The 18,798-nt window shown below is 38.4% G+C and overlaps 3 protein-coding genes and 1 pseudogene across 13 annotated transcripts; 3 read left to right on the top strand and 1 right to left on the bottom strand.

Moving 5' to 3' along the window:
• Positions 1–34: 34 nt before the first annotated feature.
• Positions 35–4,873, bottom strand: LOC104722968 (LRR receptor-like serine/threonine-protein kinase GHR1). Of its 3 annotated transcripts, XM_087474799.1 has the most exons (5): positions 4,577–4,873; positions 4,066–4,211; positions 2,591–3,746; positions 977–2,500; positions 35–888 (listed from the first exon to the last, which is right to left on the bottom strand). In XM_087474799.1, exons 3-5 carry the CDS (start codon positions 3,636–3,638, stop codon positions 302–304), a joined length of 3,159 nt encoding a protein of 1,052 aa, XP_087330925.1. In that variant the 5' UTR covers positions 3,639–3,746; positions 4,066–4,211; positions 4,577–4,873; the 3' UTR covers positions 35–301. The 3 variants fall into 3 exon arrangements, with proteins under 3 accessions (XP_087330925.1, XP_087330924.1, XP_087330926.1); XM_087474798.1 differs by lacking the exon at positions 4,066–4,211 and having other exon boundaries at positions 4,577–4,769; XM_087474800.1 differs by lacking the exon at positions 4,577–4,873 and having other exon boundaries at positions 3,872–4,430.
• Positions 4,874–5,245: 372 nt separating this feature from the next.
• On the top strand, positions 5,246–8,301 carry LOC104722970 (putative 3-hydroxyisobutyrate dehydrogenase, mitochondrial). 7 transcript variants are annotated; one of them, XR_015571194.1, is made up of 11 exons: positions 5,246–5,568; positions 5,775–5,863; positions 5,963–6,077; positions 6,325–6,475; positions 6,629–6,711; positions 6,828–6,923; positions 7,064–7,206; positions 7,292–7,376; positions 7,482–7,561; positions 7,740–7,882; positions 8,168–8,301. XR_015571194.1 is itself a non-coding variant. In XM_010441242.3 (11 exons), the coding sequence occupies exons 1-11, from the start codon at positions 5,446–5,448 to the stop codon at positions 7,963–7,965; spliced, it is 1,110 nt and encodes a 369-aa protein (XP_010439544.1). In that variant the 5' UTR covers positions 5,246–5,445; the 3' UTR covers positions 7,966–8,109. The 7 variants fall into 7 exon arrangements, 6 of the variants coding, with proteins under 6 accessions (XP_010439544.1, XP_010439547.1, XP_010439548.1 ...); XM_010441242.3 differs by lacking the exon at positions 8,168–8,301 and adding an exon at positions 7,905–8,109 and having other exon boundaries at positions 7,740–7,823; XM_087471949.1 differs by lacking the exon at positions 8,168–8,301 and adding an exon at positions 7,905–7,982 and having other exon boundaries at positions 5,377–5,568; positions 6,344–6,475; positions 7,740–7,823.
• LOC104722969 (small RNA 2'-O-methyltransferase-like) lies at positions 8,221–13,099 on the top strand (annotated as a pseudogene). Its single transcript, XR_015571193.1, has 10 exons — positions 8,221–8,361; positions 8,896–9,139; positions 9,235–9,333; positions 9,509–9,960; positions 10,045–10,309; positions 10,421–11,292; positions 11,741–11,892; positions 11,993–12,109; positions 12,320–12,439; positions 12,541–13,099. The product of XR_015571193.1 is annotated as a small RNA 2'-O-methyltransferase-like (transcript).
• A 98-nt stretch (positions 13,100–13,197) lies between these two features.
• LOC104722971 (small RNA 2'-O-methyltransferase-like) lies at positions 13,198–17,978 on the top strand. Of its 2 annotated transcripts, none has more exons than XM_010441248.2 (10): positions 13,198–13,406; positions 13,933–14,203; positions 14,285–14,374; positions 14,455–14,912; positions 14,999–15,253; positions 15,430–16,397; positions 16,632–16,783; positions 16,921–17,037; positions 17,197–17,316; positions 17,420–17,978. In XM_010441248.2, exons 2-10 carry the CDS (start codon positions 13,952–13,954, stop codon positions 17,858–17,860), a joined length of 2,853 nt encoding a protein of 950 aa, XP_010439550.1. In that variant the 5' UTR covers positions 13,198–13,406; positions 13,933–13,951; the 3' UTR covers positions 17,861–17,978. The 2 variants fall into 2 exon arrangements, with proteins under 2 accessions (XP_010439550.1, XP_087328073.1); XM_087471947.1 differs by having other exon boundaries at positions 13,340–13,435.
• The last annotated feature ends 820 nt before the right edge of the window (positions 17,979–18,798 follow it).

Here is an 18,798-nt window from a genome sequence, read left to right on the forward strand (position 1 = left end):
GTAACAACAACTTCAGACCCAGTGAACAGAGAGAAAGAAAAATGAAATTCCATTCACTACTCATGAGACATGAGCAGATTACGTTTTCTTTTTTTACAGGGAAAATGTTATACGAAAAAAACTACTAGGAGACAAACACACTACTAACTACTACCTTGAATCAAGAACATGCTTCTCCAGAAACAAAAGCATGAACTTGACAAAGGATAACACAATCAGAGGGACCAAACTCCATCGGAACCTACAAAACATATTAAAAAAAAAAAAAGACAGAAGGAAAAGCAAACACCTTGTTGGGTTCCTAAATCGAAGAAAGATCTTCATAAATGGTCTTAATACCAGGTCTCTCAGAAACTGATCTTATACACCTCAAAGCAATCCCAAGAACTTCTTTCATGCCTTTCTCTGTAACCGGATCACTTCCCATTTCCTGAGTCAAGACCGAATCAAAGCATTCCGCACCACGCCCTTCTGCTACACGTAACCTAACCCAATCCGTTAAATCAACACCTTCTTGTTCACCTGTGATCACATCTCCTGCACATCTTCCCGTTAGGATCTCGAGAAGTATCACACCGAATGCATAGACATCTGATTTGAAAGAAGGTAACGGTTTTCTTGAAGCTGCTAGCTCAGGAGCTCGGTAACCGAGGATTCCTGCGTCTAGAATCTGTTCGACTGTGCCTGCTTGTGTCATGAGACGGTGGAGGCAGTAATCTGCTACACGTGCGTTTAGCTCTGCTCCATCTAAGAGAATGTTTGTTGCCTTGAGGTTACCGTGTGGAACAGCTCTGTCGAAATGGAGATAGTTTAGACCACGTGCGACATCAACTGCAATTTTCAACCGTTGAATCCAGGCTAAGGGAGGGCCTTTCCTGCCTGGTCGATCTGGAGATCAAACAAGAATCATAAGCTTGATGAAAAGTACTGCAGATACATATAATACTTAGAGAAGTTTATATGAAAGGAGCGTTACCGTAAAGGAAGCTGGCGAGGCTTCCAGGCGATATAAAGTCTGAAAGAATAAGCTTTTCGTGTTGTGTTGGACCCCAATAGTACCCTCGGAGAGTCACAACATTAGGATGTCTAATGTTAGAAAACTTTTTCACTTCTTTAGCAAACTCCTTTCTTTGCTTTGCCACGCCTTCTCTTAGCCATTTCACGGTTAAAAACACTCCATTATCCAGCGTTGCCCTGTAAGAAGTTCCATGGCTACTTCTTCCAAGAACTTCAGCTGGTGCCCTCGATAGTTCCTCTGGAGTCAACTTGATTGAATCATCCAGAAACTGCAGCTCTCCCACAAGTCTATCTGGTGACCTAACATCAAGCCGTGCTAATTGCTGATCAGCTGGGAATGAATCTCCTGAGCCAGGTGACCAAGATAAATTGCTGGTCTTGGAAGGAGAGAAACCAGTTGCAACAGCTAGTTTTTCATCTGGACTGAGGATTTCAGATGATGAGCCTTTTCTTGAAGCAACGAGATCCTCAGCAGAGACAAGCATACCACCTCCACTGCCTGAGGGGATTGATTGAGCCCGCCTATTAATTTCTTTACCTGTCATAGTACGCTCCTCGCGTCTTCTTGATTTGCAGATGCAGAAAAGGAGGATAGCCACAAGGATGAGAATAATTATAGCAACGGCGCACGAAACTATTATAACAACCTTAACAAGTAAATTGGATTTCTTCGTGGAAGCTTCTGATGCACTTGAACCAGAGGATCCAGCAGGCAAGGAGAGTTTGCTGTTTCCAGGATAAAAGGAAGGCGGAGGAAAGTTCTTCAGATTCTCTGGCACAGTCCCTGATAGATCATTGTATGAGACGTTAAAGGCCATAAGGCTGCGAGATAAGTTGCTTGGGAGTGGTCCAGTGAAATGATTCTGGGATACGTCTAATGAGCTTAGAGAGACCATGCCATTCATGGAGCTAGGCAAAGAGCCAGAAAAATTATTTGCTGCGAGATTCAGCACTTGAAGATTGGTTAAAGATCCGACTACACCAGGAAGATCGCCGTCAAACCGGTTGTGAGAGAGATCAAGAAGACGGATTCTTGAACCAGAAGAAGGCAGGGGTCCGATGTTACCTGTCATGCCATTGTTTTGAAGGTGGATTTCCTCCAAAGTGGACATGGATAGTAATGCACTTGGGATTGGCCCTTCTAAGCTGTTGGAACTTAAGTCAAGTACCTGAAGTTTCGGATAATGCGTAGGAATCCGATCTGGAAGTGAGCCTGTGAGCTTATTGTAGGAAAGATTAAGATGGTTTGCTCGCAGAAGCTGGGGAGTTACATCTGGGAACGGCCCAGTGAAATGGTTCTGGCTGAGATCAAGGTACTCAATATTCTCCCATTTTGACCATCTTGTTAGATTTCCTTCAAACTGGTTGTTTGAGAGATCAAGTAGTATACAGCTCCCAGTCAAGAGAGGAAGCTCCCCGGTCAATGCATTTGAAGAAAGGTCAAGAGTGTGAAGAGTTGTTGACATGATAGAACTTATTGGCCCTGGAACACAAAAAGAATCAAGTTTTTCTTATTGGCCACTATTAAGATATAACAATCCACACTCTGTAGAAGATAAAGTTAAAAGCATACCTGAGAGATTGTTGCCACTTAAATCCAGCGTTGTTAAAAGCAAAGAGTCACCTTTCAACAAATTATTGGGTAGGGAACCTGAGAATCTGTTGTTGCTAAGCTTGAGTACTTGAAGATCATAGGCATAGTTGAAACCTGGTAACTCTCCAGATAACTGGTTGTAGCTAAGATCCAAGACTTTGATGTTCTGAAACAACTGAAACCCACTAGTCAATGAACCTTCAAGCTGATTATGGCTGAGATTTAAATGTTTGATGCTCTCAGAAACACCAGGTAACAGCTTCCCAGATGTAGTCACCAATCTGTTTCCACTGATATCGACATAGCTCGCATTCGTTGAAAGGAAAAACTCTCCGTCAAGATTACCTTCAATTGAGTTACCATGCAAATCAAGCACTTCAAGGCTTGATATCAACTCAAAGCCCCTTGGGATTGTCCCCGTGAATCCATTAGAAGACAGATTCAAGTACAAGAGATCGTTCAGCCTTGTCAAGGACTTAGGCAAAGGTCCAGATAAGGAGTTGCGACTCATATCCAACGACTGAAGAGAAGTCAATCCACTCATAGATTCCGGAATCTCACCAGAGAAGTTGTTACCAGCTAAAGAAAGATTCCTCAAGCTTACTGATCTACCAATCTCTTTAGGCAGTGAGGAAGAGAACAAGTTATCAGACAAATCCAAGAACTGGAGGCTTTTGAAACTGCCTAGATTATTTGGTAAGCCGCCAGAAATGGAATTGTTGGCCATAGATAGCTTCACAAGCTTGGTCAAGTTGGAAAACAGACTGAAGTCAGCATCAGCAGTCAAGCCCAAATTATCCAAAACAACACCAGCCACATTACCGCCATTGCAGACAATACCATTCCAAGAAGAAGGACAACCATTGAAGTCAATAGACTCATCGTTCCACGAATTAAGGACAAAACCTGTAGGGTCATGTTTGATTCCTTTCTTGAATTCAAGCAATGCCATGATGTCCTGTGATGGAAGTTGCCCCATTGCAGACAGGAAAAACATAGAGAGTAACAAAATCTTAGATAGATTCATCCTTGACTTCAAATTAATTTCCCCCAAAGCTACAGTCTTTTGCAGAAAGCCAACAACTTTATATCCAGCTCACCAACGCAGAACATTCATGGAAGCCCCCAAGTAAATCTGAAAGAAGACAAAACCCATCAATGTTACCATAAAGTTTCAATCTTTCCGCAAAAATCAACAATATACAAACATTTCCATAAGAAAAAAAAGAAAAAAAAAAACGGGAGCTAAAGAGACATCACCTCAGATGAACAAATCTTATAAAAAAAAAAACCAATCAAACTAAAATGCAGTGAATGAGAAGGAACAATCTTGAACCAGAGGGAATCAGCACATTAAATGAACAAAATGGGCTATTGAATATGGGGTCCCATTCCGAGATCTAAAACCTAACCACAAAGCAAAGAGATAAAAGTGAGGATTTTTAAAAACTTACGGAGAGATGAAAAAAAAGCTTCACTGTAGTAGGAACAATGTCGACAGAGGTGAAGAAGGAGGAAGACAAAGACTTTGAAAGCGGAATGATTTTGTAAATTAGCTCATGCAGTGCACGGGGTTTTGGATTTGACTCTCTCAAAGACACTGTAGAGAGACTGAGCCAAGTGAGAGAGAAAATCTTTGTTGTGTGGGTCACTTTCGAAATTTAAAAGAACAAAAGATTGATTGTCACAGTTGTTTTAACAAACAAAGGAAAGAAGCCAAAGAAAAAAAAAAAAACCACAAAAAGTAAAGATAGAGAGAAAAATTTGCTAGTTTTCACGTACGACAGTGATGAAAGACAAGGACCTTGTAAAGAGGTTAAAGTCTTGAAGCTTGTGAAATGTGAAGGGCCAAAAAAACAAGCAACCAACAAAATCAAAAACCCTAAAAATTAAAATAAAAAAACTGGAAAAATAGCAAGAAAATAGTAATTGGGTCACGAGAGAGAATTATTATTTTATGCTTACTTTTTCATAGTCTTTTCAGGTAAAGAGAGTAGTGCTTAGGAAAGATTAAATATTTAATTATCACCCGCCAGGAATGCCCCGGGAAAAAAGAATCCAAAAGACTGCAAGAACAACAACAACAAAAAATAAAATAAAAAAAAAAAGTGACTTACACTACTAGGTGAGTGAGTGTGTGACTCATGGTGGACGCCAAAGTGTTTTATCCAATATGGTTTTGAGTCTTTTGTCCTTTCCCTTTAGTGAAGGCTAAAACTGTCATTTAACTTAACAGTGAGTTTTTGACCTCATTGGGAAAATAAGCGAGAATTGCGCAGTGCAGTAATAACTAATATCCTTGTCAAAAAATTTGCAACTAATATGAAATTTACAAGAAAATTTACAGAAAAAAATGGGAATAAGTTAATGATATTTTTCTTTTGAGAAATCCAGGGAAAAGGAATGAATCCCAATTAAAATTCTGAAATAGATATAAAAAAAAAAAGAAGAAGAATTATGAATAATTATGTAAAAAATCAATGATAATTAATAATTGAGAAAAGCAACATTTATTAGTAGTAAAATGTAGAAGAAATGGGATCCTCAGATGCTGACTAGGTGAGACCGTAATAGACAAGACCCGGTCAGGACAATTATTTTGGATTTTACTGACAATTTCAAAAGTTGTAGTCCACTTTCGGAAGAAACTGAGAACTAAAGGGGTCATATATTCAAAAAGCGAAAAACTGCTGACTCATGAGTTGGTGAGATCATCTGATCATGTGAGTTTACTTAAACACACAGATATATATGGAGAAGGACTTGCGTCTGAGACTCGCTCACTCTCCTTTTGCTTATTTTGCTAAAATACAGCTCTTAAAAAAGTTTCATCAATGGCGATTCGCAGTGCGCAGTCTCTACTTTGTCTCACCAAATTCAAAACCAATTTCGTGTTTGGATCTTATCTAAGTCTCCGCCGATTCTCATCGTCGTCTCAGAATTCAAAACAATTCCAGGTTCTGGTTTTTAATCTTTTCTTCATGATCTATTTTACTCAAAACGTTCCAAAAATATGATCTTTAAGGTAGTTGGAAGAAAAAGGTCTCAACTTTTATAATCTCGAGCATAGTTTTACACGAATTAATTTGGTCTTTCATTGTTTTGTTGTGGATCTGATCAAAATTTATGTAAATGAAAATCTCATTGTCCTCTGTTTTGTCAGAATGTTGGTTTCATAGGGCTTGGAAATATGGGGTCTAGAATGGTGAATAATCTAGTTAAAGCTGGATATAACGTTACCGTTCATGACATGTAATTATACCTTTTAGTGCCCATTTTCATATTTGGTTAATGTTGATCCATTTGAGTTGACTAATCTTTTTGCTCGTATACTTTTGTTTGATTTCACAGAAATCGTGATGTTATGAAGATGTTTGCTGAATTAGGAGTCTCTGCTAGAGAAACTCCTTATGAAGTTGCACAAGATAGCCAAGTTGTGATTACCATGCTGCCTTCATCATCTCACGTAAGTTATTATTATTACCTCTAGCAAGAGTTTTTATGTGAGAACAGTTTGGGACATTGTCATGTTAGTTGCATAATTGGATGCATTATTAGGAAATAATTGTCTGCATGCAAGATAGTATTGTTGTTTCACCTCCTGTTACTGGGATGTTTAGATGGTTGAAACCTGAAGCCTGAAGGAATGTTAAATCTTTAGTTGTTGATCTCTTGATTGGTTTTATGAAGAAAAAAAAATTTAATTCATGTAGGTGATGGATGTGTACACAGGAAGAGATGGGTTGCTTCGTGGAGAAAATGCTATAAGACCTGCTTTGTTTATAGATTCATCTACTATTGATCCACAAACAACTCGAAAAATCTCGTTTGCTGTTTCTAATTGTAATTTGAAAGAAAAGAGAGGTAAAGCATATATAGTATTTGAACGGAAGTTGCTTTGCTCTTATGCGTTAACTATGAGTAAACAGCATCTTCATACAACAGCTTCATTTTGTTCTTCTTGTGAACAAGTCGAGTTTGTTTCATTTTAAATAGTTTCAACCATCTTTGATGCAGATAACTGGGAAAAGCCAGTCATGTTGGATGCTCCTGTCTCTGGAGGTGTACTTGCTGCAGAAGCTAGTACGCTCACTTTCATGGTATGTTGTCGACTCTCTTTTCTTCTACAATATTTGAATCACATCCTCTATAGATACTTAATGATTATAAGTGCATGTACTAGCAAAATGGCATTGATACAGTTGCACGTTTGTAGGTTGGAGGTCCCGAAGATGCTTACTTAGCTGCTAGACCAATTCTTCAGTCAATGGGTAGAACTTCCATCTACTGTGGTGGTTCAGGAAATGGATCTGTAAGTTCACTGTTATACCATGTTTTGTCTATTACAGTACCTCTTATCTTAATCATTGGTATATTTGGATCCACAATTCTCTAGGATGAATCTTTTCAATCTAGACTGAGAAACGACGTGTTCTTTCTTTTCAAACTTAGGCTGCAAAGATTTGTAACAATTTGGCAATGGCTGTGAGTATGCTCGGCACTTCAGAAGCCTTAGCTCTTGGTCAGTCTCTTGGAATATCTGCCAGAACTTTAACAGAAGTGTTAAACACATCTAGTGGCCGATGTTGGAGTAGGTATGCAAATGCAATGACCTCTTCAACGCCTTCTATATAAGTACAAACCCCAATTCGTAACTTCACTATATCCCTAAAACCGCAGCGACGCATACAATCCAGTTCCTGGAGTGATGAAAGGTGTGCCTTCTTCAAGGGATTACAATGGCGGTTTCGCCTCCAAACTTATGGTCAGTTTCTTAACATAAGTCTGTATCGTTGATCCTAAAATGTCTGTAAAGCGCATTCCTTAATTTACACAAGTCTTTCATGGATATTGTGTATTCAAAATGCAGGCTAAAGACTTATACCTCTCAGCAGCTTCAGCTGAAGAAGTTGGACACAAAAGCCCATTAATATCCAAAGCACAAGAAATGTGAGTACTTACACTAGTCTTTTCTTCTAGAAGTTTTTTTCCTTGAAAAGATGACTCGGTGTTAACAAAGAAGGCTTGTGAAGTTTATGAAAACAACTTAAAAACCTGTGTTCAAAGCTCTTGAATGAAGCAATGCACACATATCATCAAGCTGGAGTTTTTTTGTGTGTGTTTGCAGTTACAAGAAGATGTGCGAGGAAGGGCATGAAACAAAGGACTTCTCTTGTGTCTTCAGACACTTCTACAATGGCAAAGATGAAGTGTGAGGCAAACTTTACAATGACCCTGTAAAAATAATCAGTGTCTTCGTATACATCTTTGGTAATGAAAGCATTCTATACAGGATTACTCTTAGTGCAGAATTAAAGCATGAAAGCATTCTATACAGGATTAAACAAAGTTAATGCAAAGTCAAAAGTCACCGTTGGTAATTAACATTTTTTTTTTAACGGTGTTACTCGCTAAACCGATCCACATTTATAACATTTTCCTTGTTTGTATTCGTAATGGATTTGATATACAATCAGTCTTTGGCTATATTCCAAAAACATCAAGATCTTGGCTTCGACATGACAAGTCCATTGAAGAACCAAACCATTTTTGCAGAATCTGCGGGTAACCAAATCTCTATTTGTTAGAAGTGGGAAGTAAAAAAATATTGTGTGTACCTCCAGAATAATGTAATGACCAAAACACCCTTCGCTTTCTTCATCCCACCGCTACATTTGAAAACCCCCAACTTGCTCTGTACGCTCAAAACTAGTTTGGTACATTCCCATTTCTCTCAACACTGTCAAAAGGTACGTCTTTGATTCTTGCTTGCTTTTCGTCTCTTATGTTTCACTTCGTTACTCTAGGATTCTTTGTAAATTTTGATTTCGTTGACCCATCGTTTCTGTGGACGATTCTGTCCTCGTAACGTTACTTCAACCCTTTCTTTTTTTTAATTTTTGATCCCTTCGCGCGGAAAAATCCTTGCTTTGACTCATGTTCCTCTGTTTCATCTCGTTGTTGTGTGTGGCATCTCCGTAAAGCTTACTACTTTATGGGATTTGAGTTTGTTTACATCCTTCATTCAATTGAATTCTCTCCATTGGATATGCCATTTTTTGTGTGTTGTTGGGAAATTAAGACTCAACTAGATTGAGAATTTAAGCCATCTTCTCCTCTAAGAAACCCCAGCTAACCCCGGAATTTAGGTCATCTTCTTATGTTCTCTCTCTTAGGAAAAACCCTAGTTTTTTGGGGTTCCGTGCCGTCGCACAGTTTGCACAAAAGTTACCATCTTTCCTGATCTATGCGAGTCATGTATAGTTTCTTTTGTTTTGTCTCAGTGTCTAGAGAAGCTACAGTGAGTTTGTAATGGCGGGTGAGGAGAAGCAGACTCTTAATCCAAAGGAAATTATACATGACAAGTTTGGTGTTAAAGCAAGTTACAGAATTGAGGAAGTTCATGCTTCTTCAAATGGATGCCTCTATCGATGTCACTTGCAGCTACCTGACTTTACTGTTGTCTCAAATGTCTTCAAGGAAAAGAAGGATTCCGAACAATCCGCTGCCGAATTGGCTCTCGAGAAGGTTGGCTTTGTTTTATATCTCTCCTGTCTTTTTGTTTCTTTGTTTTCTGAATGTTGTTATTGCTAAAGAAGAAAACGATACTATTCATGTTTCAGCTAGGCATTCACCCACTGGATTATAATGATGATGATATTACTGTGGAGGAAGCTTGGGATGATATCGTTGAACGCATTAAGTATATATTCTCTGATGAGGTTAGTAGGTCACAAGATTTCTGTAGGTTTGTATATATGAGTAATGATTAGTTGATCACTGGACTAAAAGCCTAAAAGCAATCAGAGATTTGTCTTTATGCAAATGACATGATATAATTAACCAACTTAAGTTTTTCTTTTTTGGCATTAATGTTTTAAGTTGTTGTCGTTGCAGTTTCTTTCAGCTGATCATCCTCTGGGAGGTCACTTTAGGGCGGCATTGCAAAGGGATGGTGAACTTTGCGGATCAGTTCCTGTTTCTGTCATTGCTACATTTGATACGAAGATTAACAGTCGTTGCAAAGTGATTAATCCTTCTGTGGTCTCAGATCCTAGCTTGTTCATGTCCTATGTCATGAAGGCTGCTGCAAAGTTGCCAGACTACATTGTCGTATCTCCGCATGAAGATTCACTCCGGAGGAAAAAACCATACCCTTCAGCAATTATAAAAGCATTGGCTACTCAAGTAGAAAGCATAAAAGTTGAGGCTGTGCATCTACAATGTAGCGTTGACGGTGAAGAGGCTGTTAAGCCAGTCACTCTTGACATTTCATCAGGTCGGTATTACTTGGATATTATTGCTGAAAAGCTTGGGTTGAAGAATGGCAGCCAAGTGATGATCTCAAGGTGATTAAATTTTCCTTTTTTGTCAATTAATGGAGCTTTCTCGGTGTTAATCTGATTAAAACTCTTTTTGGATTTTTTCAACAGGACTATTGGCAAAACTGCCTCTGGCTTAGAGTGTAGAGTATACGCTGCCATTCCTAAGTTGAAATTTTCTGATACTTCATGGAAATCCCGTGAAAAGCGTCCAATTAATGAATCATCACATCTTGAAAAGTCTCGGAATGCAAAAGCTAGTTTTGTTAGTGGTCTAGATATTCACGTCCAATTAATGAATCATCACATCTGTTGGTTACCCATGGGGGTCCCATGATCTTGAACATGATGATGTAACCTTGAAGTCGTTTTTCAGGTTTTTACTCTTACCAACCCTTTTTTTGTTTTGTTTTTCCTTTGTGTATCTTTTGGTTTTCCGCTGAAGGCTGAAGCACTGCATTATCTACAATGTTTTTGACTTCTGTAGGATATGTTGTGGTATGTCTCCTAATGGAATCTATAAATTATCCCGACAAGCAATAATTGCTGCGCAGTTGCCTTTTTCATTCACTACAAAGTCTAATTGGAGAGGTCCATTCCCCAGCGAGATTCTCGGCATGTTCTGCCGCCAGCAACAACTAGCAGAACCCATTTTTACTATATCTACTGCTCCCGTGAAGCCACTGTCTTCCATATTAAGATCCTACCAGAAGTTGAAAGACTCAGTATGTGATGATAGTGACAATCAGAGCACGGGAAAAGAGGAGATACTAGAATCAGGGACTGGATATAGATGTCAGGTGAAAATTCTCTCAAAGTCCCAGGATTTGGTTTTAGATTGCTCGTTGACAAAGTTCTATGAGAAGGAAAACTATGCTATTCAAAATGCTTCATTGAATGCCCTCTCATGGTTTAGTAAGCTTTTCGAGGAGGGGGATGTGGACCCACTGCAAATATGTTATACAGATGAACACCTGGATATGATCTTTCAACAGAGGGTTTTGATGAAAGAGACTATTCCACGTGGACATTTCCGAAATAGAGACGAAATGGACATAACAGAGGATCAAACTCTTATTAAATCCATAACAAACGGTTCCTTGGTCACCATATGCTATTCTGTCTACTTGGACGTAGATGCTGAATTTTCGAGGGGTGACAAATCTAAAAAGGAACTCATCGAAAGCAATGAAGAGATAGAGTTCGCGATAGGGAATAGATCTATGAATCCACATCTTGAATCAGTTGTTATTCAGTTGTCTGTGGGACAATATGCTCGTTTTTTAACTGATGCGCCTGCTGACGACTTGTTTGTGACTGCTGCCACTGGTACTGTGAGAGATCGTTCACTTTTATCAGGTAATACAGTACTGTACTTATAGAAAATTCGTAACATTTGTGGTTGCCCAAGGAAATTTTTTTATCAAATGTTCCCTTTGTTTAATTCTTATCTATTCTTTAAGTGCCAATATGTGGTTCAGCAAAATCCGAAAAAAAAAAGAGAGGGCGAGTTGTTTAAGAACCTTCAAAGTCTTCTGTTGAATACAGGATTAGTTAGTTTGTTGCAAACTCTTCTGTTGCAATTGGTCCTATGGCTTTAATGAGTTCTGCACTATTTCGGTGAAGGTAGCATCAATCTAAAAGTTTCTGTGTTGTTTTGGTTTTTATGAAGTGTTAAAGCTTTCTTTGCTGTGAACAGCGCATAAAAAAGAAATAAACATACAATGATACAACTGTGACTAAGATAAGAGATTACAGCCAAGCTAGGGTAGTTCTGATGATGAGTTGCTTTACTTCAAATGCACAGATATCGCAGGTTTGGAATACAGGGTACGTTTGTTGGGAGTGAAAGGGCCACCAGAAAAACAAATTGAGGCGGATTTTTTTAAACCTCCACTTTCAAAACGGCGTCTTGAATATACAGTGAAACATATAGAAGAATCGTCAGCTTCTACTCTGGTAGGTTCTTCGTGTTTATTTAATTTATCATACTGTCTTTCTGCTTATTGTGATTTTAGGACTTTTTTGTTTAATATTTCAGTCTCTATACTTGTGGCAGGTTGACTTTGGATGTGGATCTGGAAGTTTACTAGCTTCTTTACTTGACTATCCAACTTCACTTCAAACCATTGCCGGCGTTGACATCTCACAAAAGGGTCTTGCCCGTGCTGCTAAGGTATTTGAAATATGACGGCACCTTGTTTTATTCCACTTGTAGACTTAACCTGATGAGAGTAATGCATCTTACAACTGTGATATGTGTTTGATCAAAACTGCATTTATGCGAGTCATGAGTCGTGTGTACCTACGTGGTTGTATTTTAATATCATTGGGAAGAGATGGTTGAATGAAGAATATTGATTTACACCAATATTTTTAATTTCAGATGCTGCATTTAAAATTAAACAAGGGAGCTTGCAACATCAAATCTACTACACTCTATGATGGCTCCATGCTCGAGTTTGATTCCAGGCTGCATGACATTGACATTGGCACTTGCTTAGAGGTCCCATTCTATATTCTTGTGTCTCATTTCTTCATTACAAGTGTTTCTAATATTTGAACAAATCAGTCTTTTTTCTAATATAACCCGTTTCGGATCTGTAGGTCATTGAACATATGGAGGAAGATGAAGCCCGTGAATTTGGGAAAACAGTTCTAAGCTTGTTTCGCCCGAAACTCCTGATTGTCTCCACACCAAACTACGAGTACAACAACAAGATTCTCCAAAAGGCTACTCTAGACCCGTCAAAAAACAAATTCAGGAACGAAAAACACAAGTTTGAATGGACAAGGAAACAGTTTAAGCAATGGGCATCGAAGCTCGCAAACCGCCATAACTACAACGTCCAGTTTAGCGGTGTTGGTGGGACTGATAAACCAGATCCCGGATTTGCTTCTCAGATTGCTGTTTTTAGACGGAAATCATTGTCTGTGGAGGTTAACCTTGTTGGGAAGGACTCTGAAGGCTCGATGCGACCTTATAAAGTCGCATGGGAATGGACAAGAGGAAATGGAGACAAGAAGACTAATCTTTGATCTTCCTTTTTCGTTTTGCTTTTTTTTTTTGAGTTTGTAGATTTTATTACTGTTTTAAATCGCCATGTTTCTTCTTTATCACACTCTTGTCTTTTGGTCTCTGATAATCTTAATGTTTTTCAAGAAAGCACAAGAAATGTGAGTACTAAACTAAATTACACAAAGTCACAAGACTATAAGTTGACACATAAATGGAATTTATTTTCTTCTAAAAAAGAGAATGGTAGATAGGGGAATAAAATCAAAAGTTGAAAAAATAAGGAAGAAACGATTCTGCTACCACATCATGGAAATGACCGAAACACCCTCTTTCCTCCTCCCTCTAAAACGCCATTCTCTCTCTCTCTCTCTCTCTCTCTCTCTCTCTCTCCCACTCTCTTTTTCTCTGTTGCTCTCTCCTCGGTTCTTACATGACATTCTGCTCATCTCTTTAGGTTCGTTGTTGATTCTTCGTGCTTTTTAGGTTTGTCGGAATCGTTTTACAACTTCTGGGCTCTTTATGAAACTCAATTTCATTGATCCATCGTTTCTCGTCATGACGATTCGTTTGTCTTGATGTTACACTCAAAACCCTTTTTTTTTGTTGTTGGTTTTTTTTTAAACCCGAATCCTCTGTCTGTACTTCCTCGAAACGAAAAATCGTTACTTTACTCATTTTCTTGTGTTTAGTCTCTCTGTTTGTTCCTATGTCATGCGTAATCGATTCTAGTTTAATAATTTGGGTTTTGGCAAGACTGAGACTTTACTTATCATTCTCTAGCCTTTTAATAATGCAGACAAAGTGGTTAGAGTTAGAACATTGAGAATGTGGGAACTCAATCAAATTGATGTTGGTTTGATTTTGAACTTTTTTGTATGTTAATGTTTTTCTATGGCTTTGATTTGAATTGTCAAGTTACCATCTTTCCTGATTTTTGGCTCAAATTTATATGACCCTTTGTTTGTCTCATTGTACTGAAGAAGCTGCATTGCGTTTGTGATGGCGGGTGGTGGGAAGTGTACTCCTACTCCAAAGGCAATTATACATCAGAAGTTTGGTGCTAAAGCAAGTTATAGAGTTGAGGAAGTTCATGATTCTTCTCAGAGTGGTTGTCCAGGTTTGGTAATTCCTCAAAAAGGCCCATGTCTCTATCGCTGCCATTTGGAGCTACCAGATTTTTCTGTTGTATCAAATGTATTCAAGAAGAAGAAGGATTCTGAACAATCTGCTGCTGAATTGGCTCTTGAGAAGGTATAATTTGTTGTATGTGTCTCTTTTGATATTGTGGTATCTCTTATGATATAACAAAGACATTACCATTTCATGTTGCAGCTAGGCATTCGTCCTCAGAATGATGATCTTACTGTAGATGAAGCTTGGGCTGAGATCGTTGGACGCATTAAGTATATATTTTCTGATGAGGTATGTATCTCAAAAGAACTTTCTGATTTCTATTTATACAATACTTTGATCAAAATGATATCTTATATTATCGGTTGCAGTTTCTTTCAGCTGAACATCCTCTAGGAGCTCACCTTAGAGCAGTATTGCGAAGGGATGGTGATTGTTGCGGCTCAGTTCCTGTTTCTGTCATTGCTACATTTGATGCAAAGATTAATAGTCGTTGTAAAATCATTAATCCTTCTGTGGAATCAGATCCTTCTTTGGTCATTTCCTATGTCATTAAGGCTGCTGCAAAGTTGTCGGACTACATTGTCGCATCTCCAGATGAATCTTCACTCCGAAGGAAAAGTCCATACCCTTCAGAAATTGTAGAAGCACTAGCTACTCATGTATCTGATTCCCTACTTAGCAGAGAAGTCGCGGCTGTATTTATACCATGTCTCGGTGAGGAGGTTGTTGAGCTAGATACTCTTTACATTTCATCAGACCGGCATTACTTGGATAGTATTGCTGAAAGGCTCAGTTTGAAAAGTGGTAACCAAGTGATGATATCCAGGTGATTATATTGTTTTTTTTTTCCTATTAGTAAGTGGAGCATTCTTGGTGTTAATCTGGTTTGACAGTATTTTTGCTTTTCAACAGGACTTTTGGCAAAGCTTCCTGTGGTTCTGAGTGTAGATTGTACTCTGCTATTCCGAATAAGTCCTCTGATAAATCATCAGAAGTTTCTGGAAGTTCAAATGAAGACTCATCTCATATTGAAAAAACTCGGAATGCACGAGCAAGTTACATTTGTGGTCAAGATATTCACGGGGATGCTATCTTGGCATCTGTTGGTTACCGATGGAAGTCCAACGATCTTGACTGTGATGATTTAACTGTGAAGTCATTTTACAGGTCCCTTTTCTCGTACCAACTTTTGCTCAGTTTTATGTCTGGATTTTGGGAACATTGCATTACTTACGTATACTAACTCGGAAGTATTGCATTTGATGTTTGTCTTGGCCTTCCGAGGAAGCACTACATATCTTATCATGCACTGATGTATGACATTAGCGTTGTGGCTTCTGCAGGATATGTTGTGGTATGTCACCCAATGGAATCTACAAAATTTCCCGACAAGCAGTAATTGCTGCACAGTTGCCTTCTTCATTCACTACAAAATCTAATTGGAGAGGTCCACTCCCCAGGGAGATTCTCTGCATGTTCTGCCACCAGCACCGACTAGCAGAACCCGTCTTTTCTTCATCCAATGCTCCTGTGGAATCGTTATCTGACATATTCAGATCTCACAAGAAGTTGAAGGTCTCAGGAGTTGACGATGCTGATAATGATAATTTGAGTAGGGGAAAAGAAGATACACCAGGATCAGGGATTAGGTTTAGATGTGAAGTGAAAATTTCTACAAAGTCTCAGGATTTGGTTTTAGAATGCTCACCGAGAAAATTCTATGAGAAGGAAAATGATGCCATTCAAATTGCTTCATTAAAAGCCCTCCTATGGTTTAGTAAGTTCTTCGATGACCTGGATGTAGAGCAGCCATCTGATACAGATGACGACGAGGATATCAAATCTTCAATTCCTATTGTTTTTGCGGCCCCGCCAATTATCCAAAATGAACACAGCTCTGAATCAAAAACCACAAATGTGCCATCAGCAGAGAAGCGTGTTCAATCTATAACAAATGGTTCTGTGGTTAGCATATGCTATTCTTTGTCTTTGGCAGTAGATCCTGAATATTCGAGTGATGGTGAATCTCAATCTGCAAGTGATGACATCGAAAGCAATGAAGACATTATGGAATCTGAGGTGGATGCTGAGTATTCGGCTAATTGTGAACCCTTAATAGAACTCATTGAAAGCAATGAAGAGATAGAGTTTGAGGTAGGGACTGGATCCATGAATCCACATATAGAATCAGCTGTTACTCAGATGACTGTGGGTGAATATGCTTCTTTTAGTACTACACCCCCTGATGCTGCAGAAGCTTTGATTTTGGCTGCTTCTGCTGATACTGTGACAGTCCGCTCGCTCTTATCAGGTATTGCTTCTAATGTTTACATTTGTTGGATGTTATTTGTACTGCCTTCATTAGTGAACTTCTAGTAAGTACAAAATTCTAGGCAAAGTTGTGTAAGGTAGCATCATTATTAACAATTCACCTTTGCTGTATCGAAGCTTTTATAGCTGACGGCAGAGGATGAACAAAAGTTAAGAGATTCCATGAATATTTATATGTGATACTGATGAGTTTCTCTGCTTTTTTCTTTCACAGAACATCCAACTTTAAATTACAGTATACTTTTGCTGGGTGTGAAAGGACCATCAGAAGAACGAATGGAGGCGGCTTTTTTCAAACCTCCACTTTCAAAACAGCGTGTTGAATATGCACTGAAACATATAAGAGAATCATCCGCTTCTACTTTGGTAAGCTCTTTATATCTTAATGTCTTCCTGCTTATTGGGACTCTAAATCAAGACTTCTTCAATTCTTTTGAGTCTATCTTGTCCTAATTGGTAGCACTGTAATTAAGCGTAAAATGACACCTCTATTCTCGTTACAGGTTGATTTTGGATGCGGATCTGGAAGTTTATTAGACTCTCTACTTGACTATCCAACTTCACTTCAAACCATTATCGGTGTTGACATTTCACCGAAGGGTCTTGCCCGTGCTGCTAAGGTATTCAAAATCACATACCACTTTTTACTCCCGCTCGTAGAAGAAATAACTTGATGAGACTAGTGCATCAAGAAAACTGATGTGTGTTTGATGAAGGCTGCATTTGTGTAATCGAAAAGAAATGGTAGATTTACGTATGTTTTTGTGTATCAACTTCAGATGCTACATATAAAACTAAACAAGGAAGATTACAACGTCAAATCTGCTACACTTTATGATGGTTCCATCCTTGAGTTTGACTCTAGGCTGTATGACGTAGACATCGGCACTTGCTTAGAGGTGGTTCTCCTGTTATCTGCTTTATTCCTTAAAAGTTTGTGCATGGTCATCAAAAGCAAACTGTCTGGTTAAGCGTTGCATATAATCTGTTCTGAATCTGTAGGTTATTGAGCACATGGAAGAAGATCAAGCCTGTCAATTTGGGGAAAAAGTTCTGAGCTTATTTCGCCCTAAGCTCCTGATTGTCTCAACACCAAACTTCGAGTTCAACACAATCCTCCAGCGGTCTACACCAGAAACCCAAGAAGACAAAACCGAGTCACAGCTTCCCAAATTCAGGAACCACGACCACAAATTCGAGTGGACAAGAGAACAGTTTAACAACTGGGCGTCTAAGCTCGCCAAAGTCCATAACTACAGCGTCGAGTTCAGCGGTGTTGGTGGGTCTGGTGAAGTAGAACCCGGGTTTGCTTCTCAGATAGCTGTTTTTAGAAGGGAAGCTTCATTTGTTGAGAATGTTGCAGAAGGCTCAATGCAGCCTTATAAAGTCATATGGGAATGGAAGAAGGAAGATAGAGACCAAAAAAGACTGATATCTGATTAGAGTAGTAACGAGCAAGCAAATGCCATGATGTGTTCACCTTTAAAAAAACTCAAAGCTTGTTTAGTTCCTTTTGTCTTTTAGCTTTTGCAGATGATTAAATTAAATTAACCGAAAAAAACAAGAGCAATTTGGTAGATGACTATGACATAAAAATAAATTAAGTAACTAACCTTATGTCAGATTTCTTTGCAAACTAACTCTTTTGAAAGTGGAGTCAAAGTGAAATAAATACCAAAATGTCCTTTAGAGTTATGGTAATTACCAAACTATATATATTTGTGGAGAAAAAAATAAAAAGAAAAAAAAACAATCCAATGAACGGAAGAGAAACATAAAAGTAGCAGCGGTGGAAAAAATCATACTGGTGATATTGTTGGTGGTAGTGTTTGCGGTGGTGGATATTAAACATATGGAAGAGGTTAGAACTCATGTGATTCTACGAAATAACATGATATATTGAAAAGATATTTCTGTTGGTCGTACAAAATTGTTAAAACTCATGTGATTATATGAAATAACATGATATATTGACAAAACTCATGTGATTCTGTGAAATAACATAATATATGGAGAAATATGTGTGCCGTTGACTATGTAAAATTGTTAAAACTCACTTGATTATGTAAAATAACATGATATACGGACAAAAATATTGTGTGATTTTTTTTCATAACATGAAATATTTATAGGCGTTTTGAAAGTCAGATCTAATCTCATATGTTACATCGGTGAGTGGTGGAAAAATCCGACGAGAAGAGGAAACAGAGAATGGATTAGGGGTGAGAGAAGGAGAGATTTCAATAGAGAAAAAAAAATAGAGATAAAGAGATCTGATGAGAGGAAAAAAGGATATAGAAGAAAAAAAATGTTAAATTTGAAAGGAATTGTAGAATTTATAGATCTGGTGGTAGCTCGCAGTGGGAGAAAGAAGAAGAAGG

The sequence above is a fragment of the Camelina sativa genome, chromosome 11 (assembly GCF_030686135.1).
Source record: "Camelina sativa cultivar CO46 ecotype springtype chromosome 11, ASM3068613v1".
Taxonomy (NCBI): domain Eukaryota; kingdom Viridiplantae; phylum Streptophyta; class Magnoliopsida; order Brassicales; family Brassicaceae; genus Camelina; species Camelina sativa.

Excerpts from the sequence above, each read along its gene's own strand:
- LOC104722968 (XM_087474799.1), bottom strand. The coding sequence starts at position 3,638 with ATGAATCTATCTAAGATTTTGTTACTCTCTATGTTTTTCCTGTCTGCA. Across the intron at positions 2,501-2,590 it reads AAGTGGCAACAATCTCTCAG|GGCCAATAAGTTCTATCATG; the intron begins GTATGCTTTTAA and ends TTTGTGTTCCAG. Across the intron at positions 889-976 it reads CCTCGCCAGCTTCCTTTACG|ATCGACCAGGCAGGAAAGGC; the intron begins GTAACGCTCCTT and ends TTTGATCTCCAG.
- LOC104722970 (XM_010441242.3), top strand. The coding sequence starts at position 5,446 with ATGGCGATTCGCAGTGCGCAGTCTCTACTTTGTCTCACCAAATTCAAA. Across the intron at positions 6,712-6,827 it reads CTAGTACGCTCACTTTCATG|GTTGGAGGTCCCGAAGATGC; the intron begins GTATGTTGTCGA and ends GCACGTTTGTAG. Across the intron at positions 6,924-7,063 it reads GTGGTTCAGGAAATGGATCT|GCTGCAAAGATTTGTAACAA; the intron begins GTAAGTTCACTG and ends TTTCAAACTTAG.
- LOC104722971 (XM_010441248.2), top strand. The coding sequence starts at position 13,952 with ATGGCGGGTGGTGGGAAGTGTACTCCTACTCCAAAGGCAATTATACAT. Across the intron at positions 14,204-14,284 it reads CTGAATTGGCTCTTGAGAAG|CTAGGCATTCGTCCTCAGAA; the intron begins GTATAATTTGTT and ends TTCATGTTGCAG. Across the intron at positions 17,317-17,419 it reads ACATCGGCACTTGCTTAGAG|GTTATTGAGCACATGGAAGA; the intron begins GTGGTTCTCCTG and ends CTGAATCTGTAG.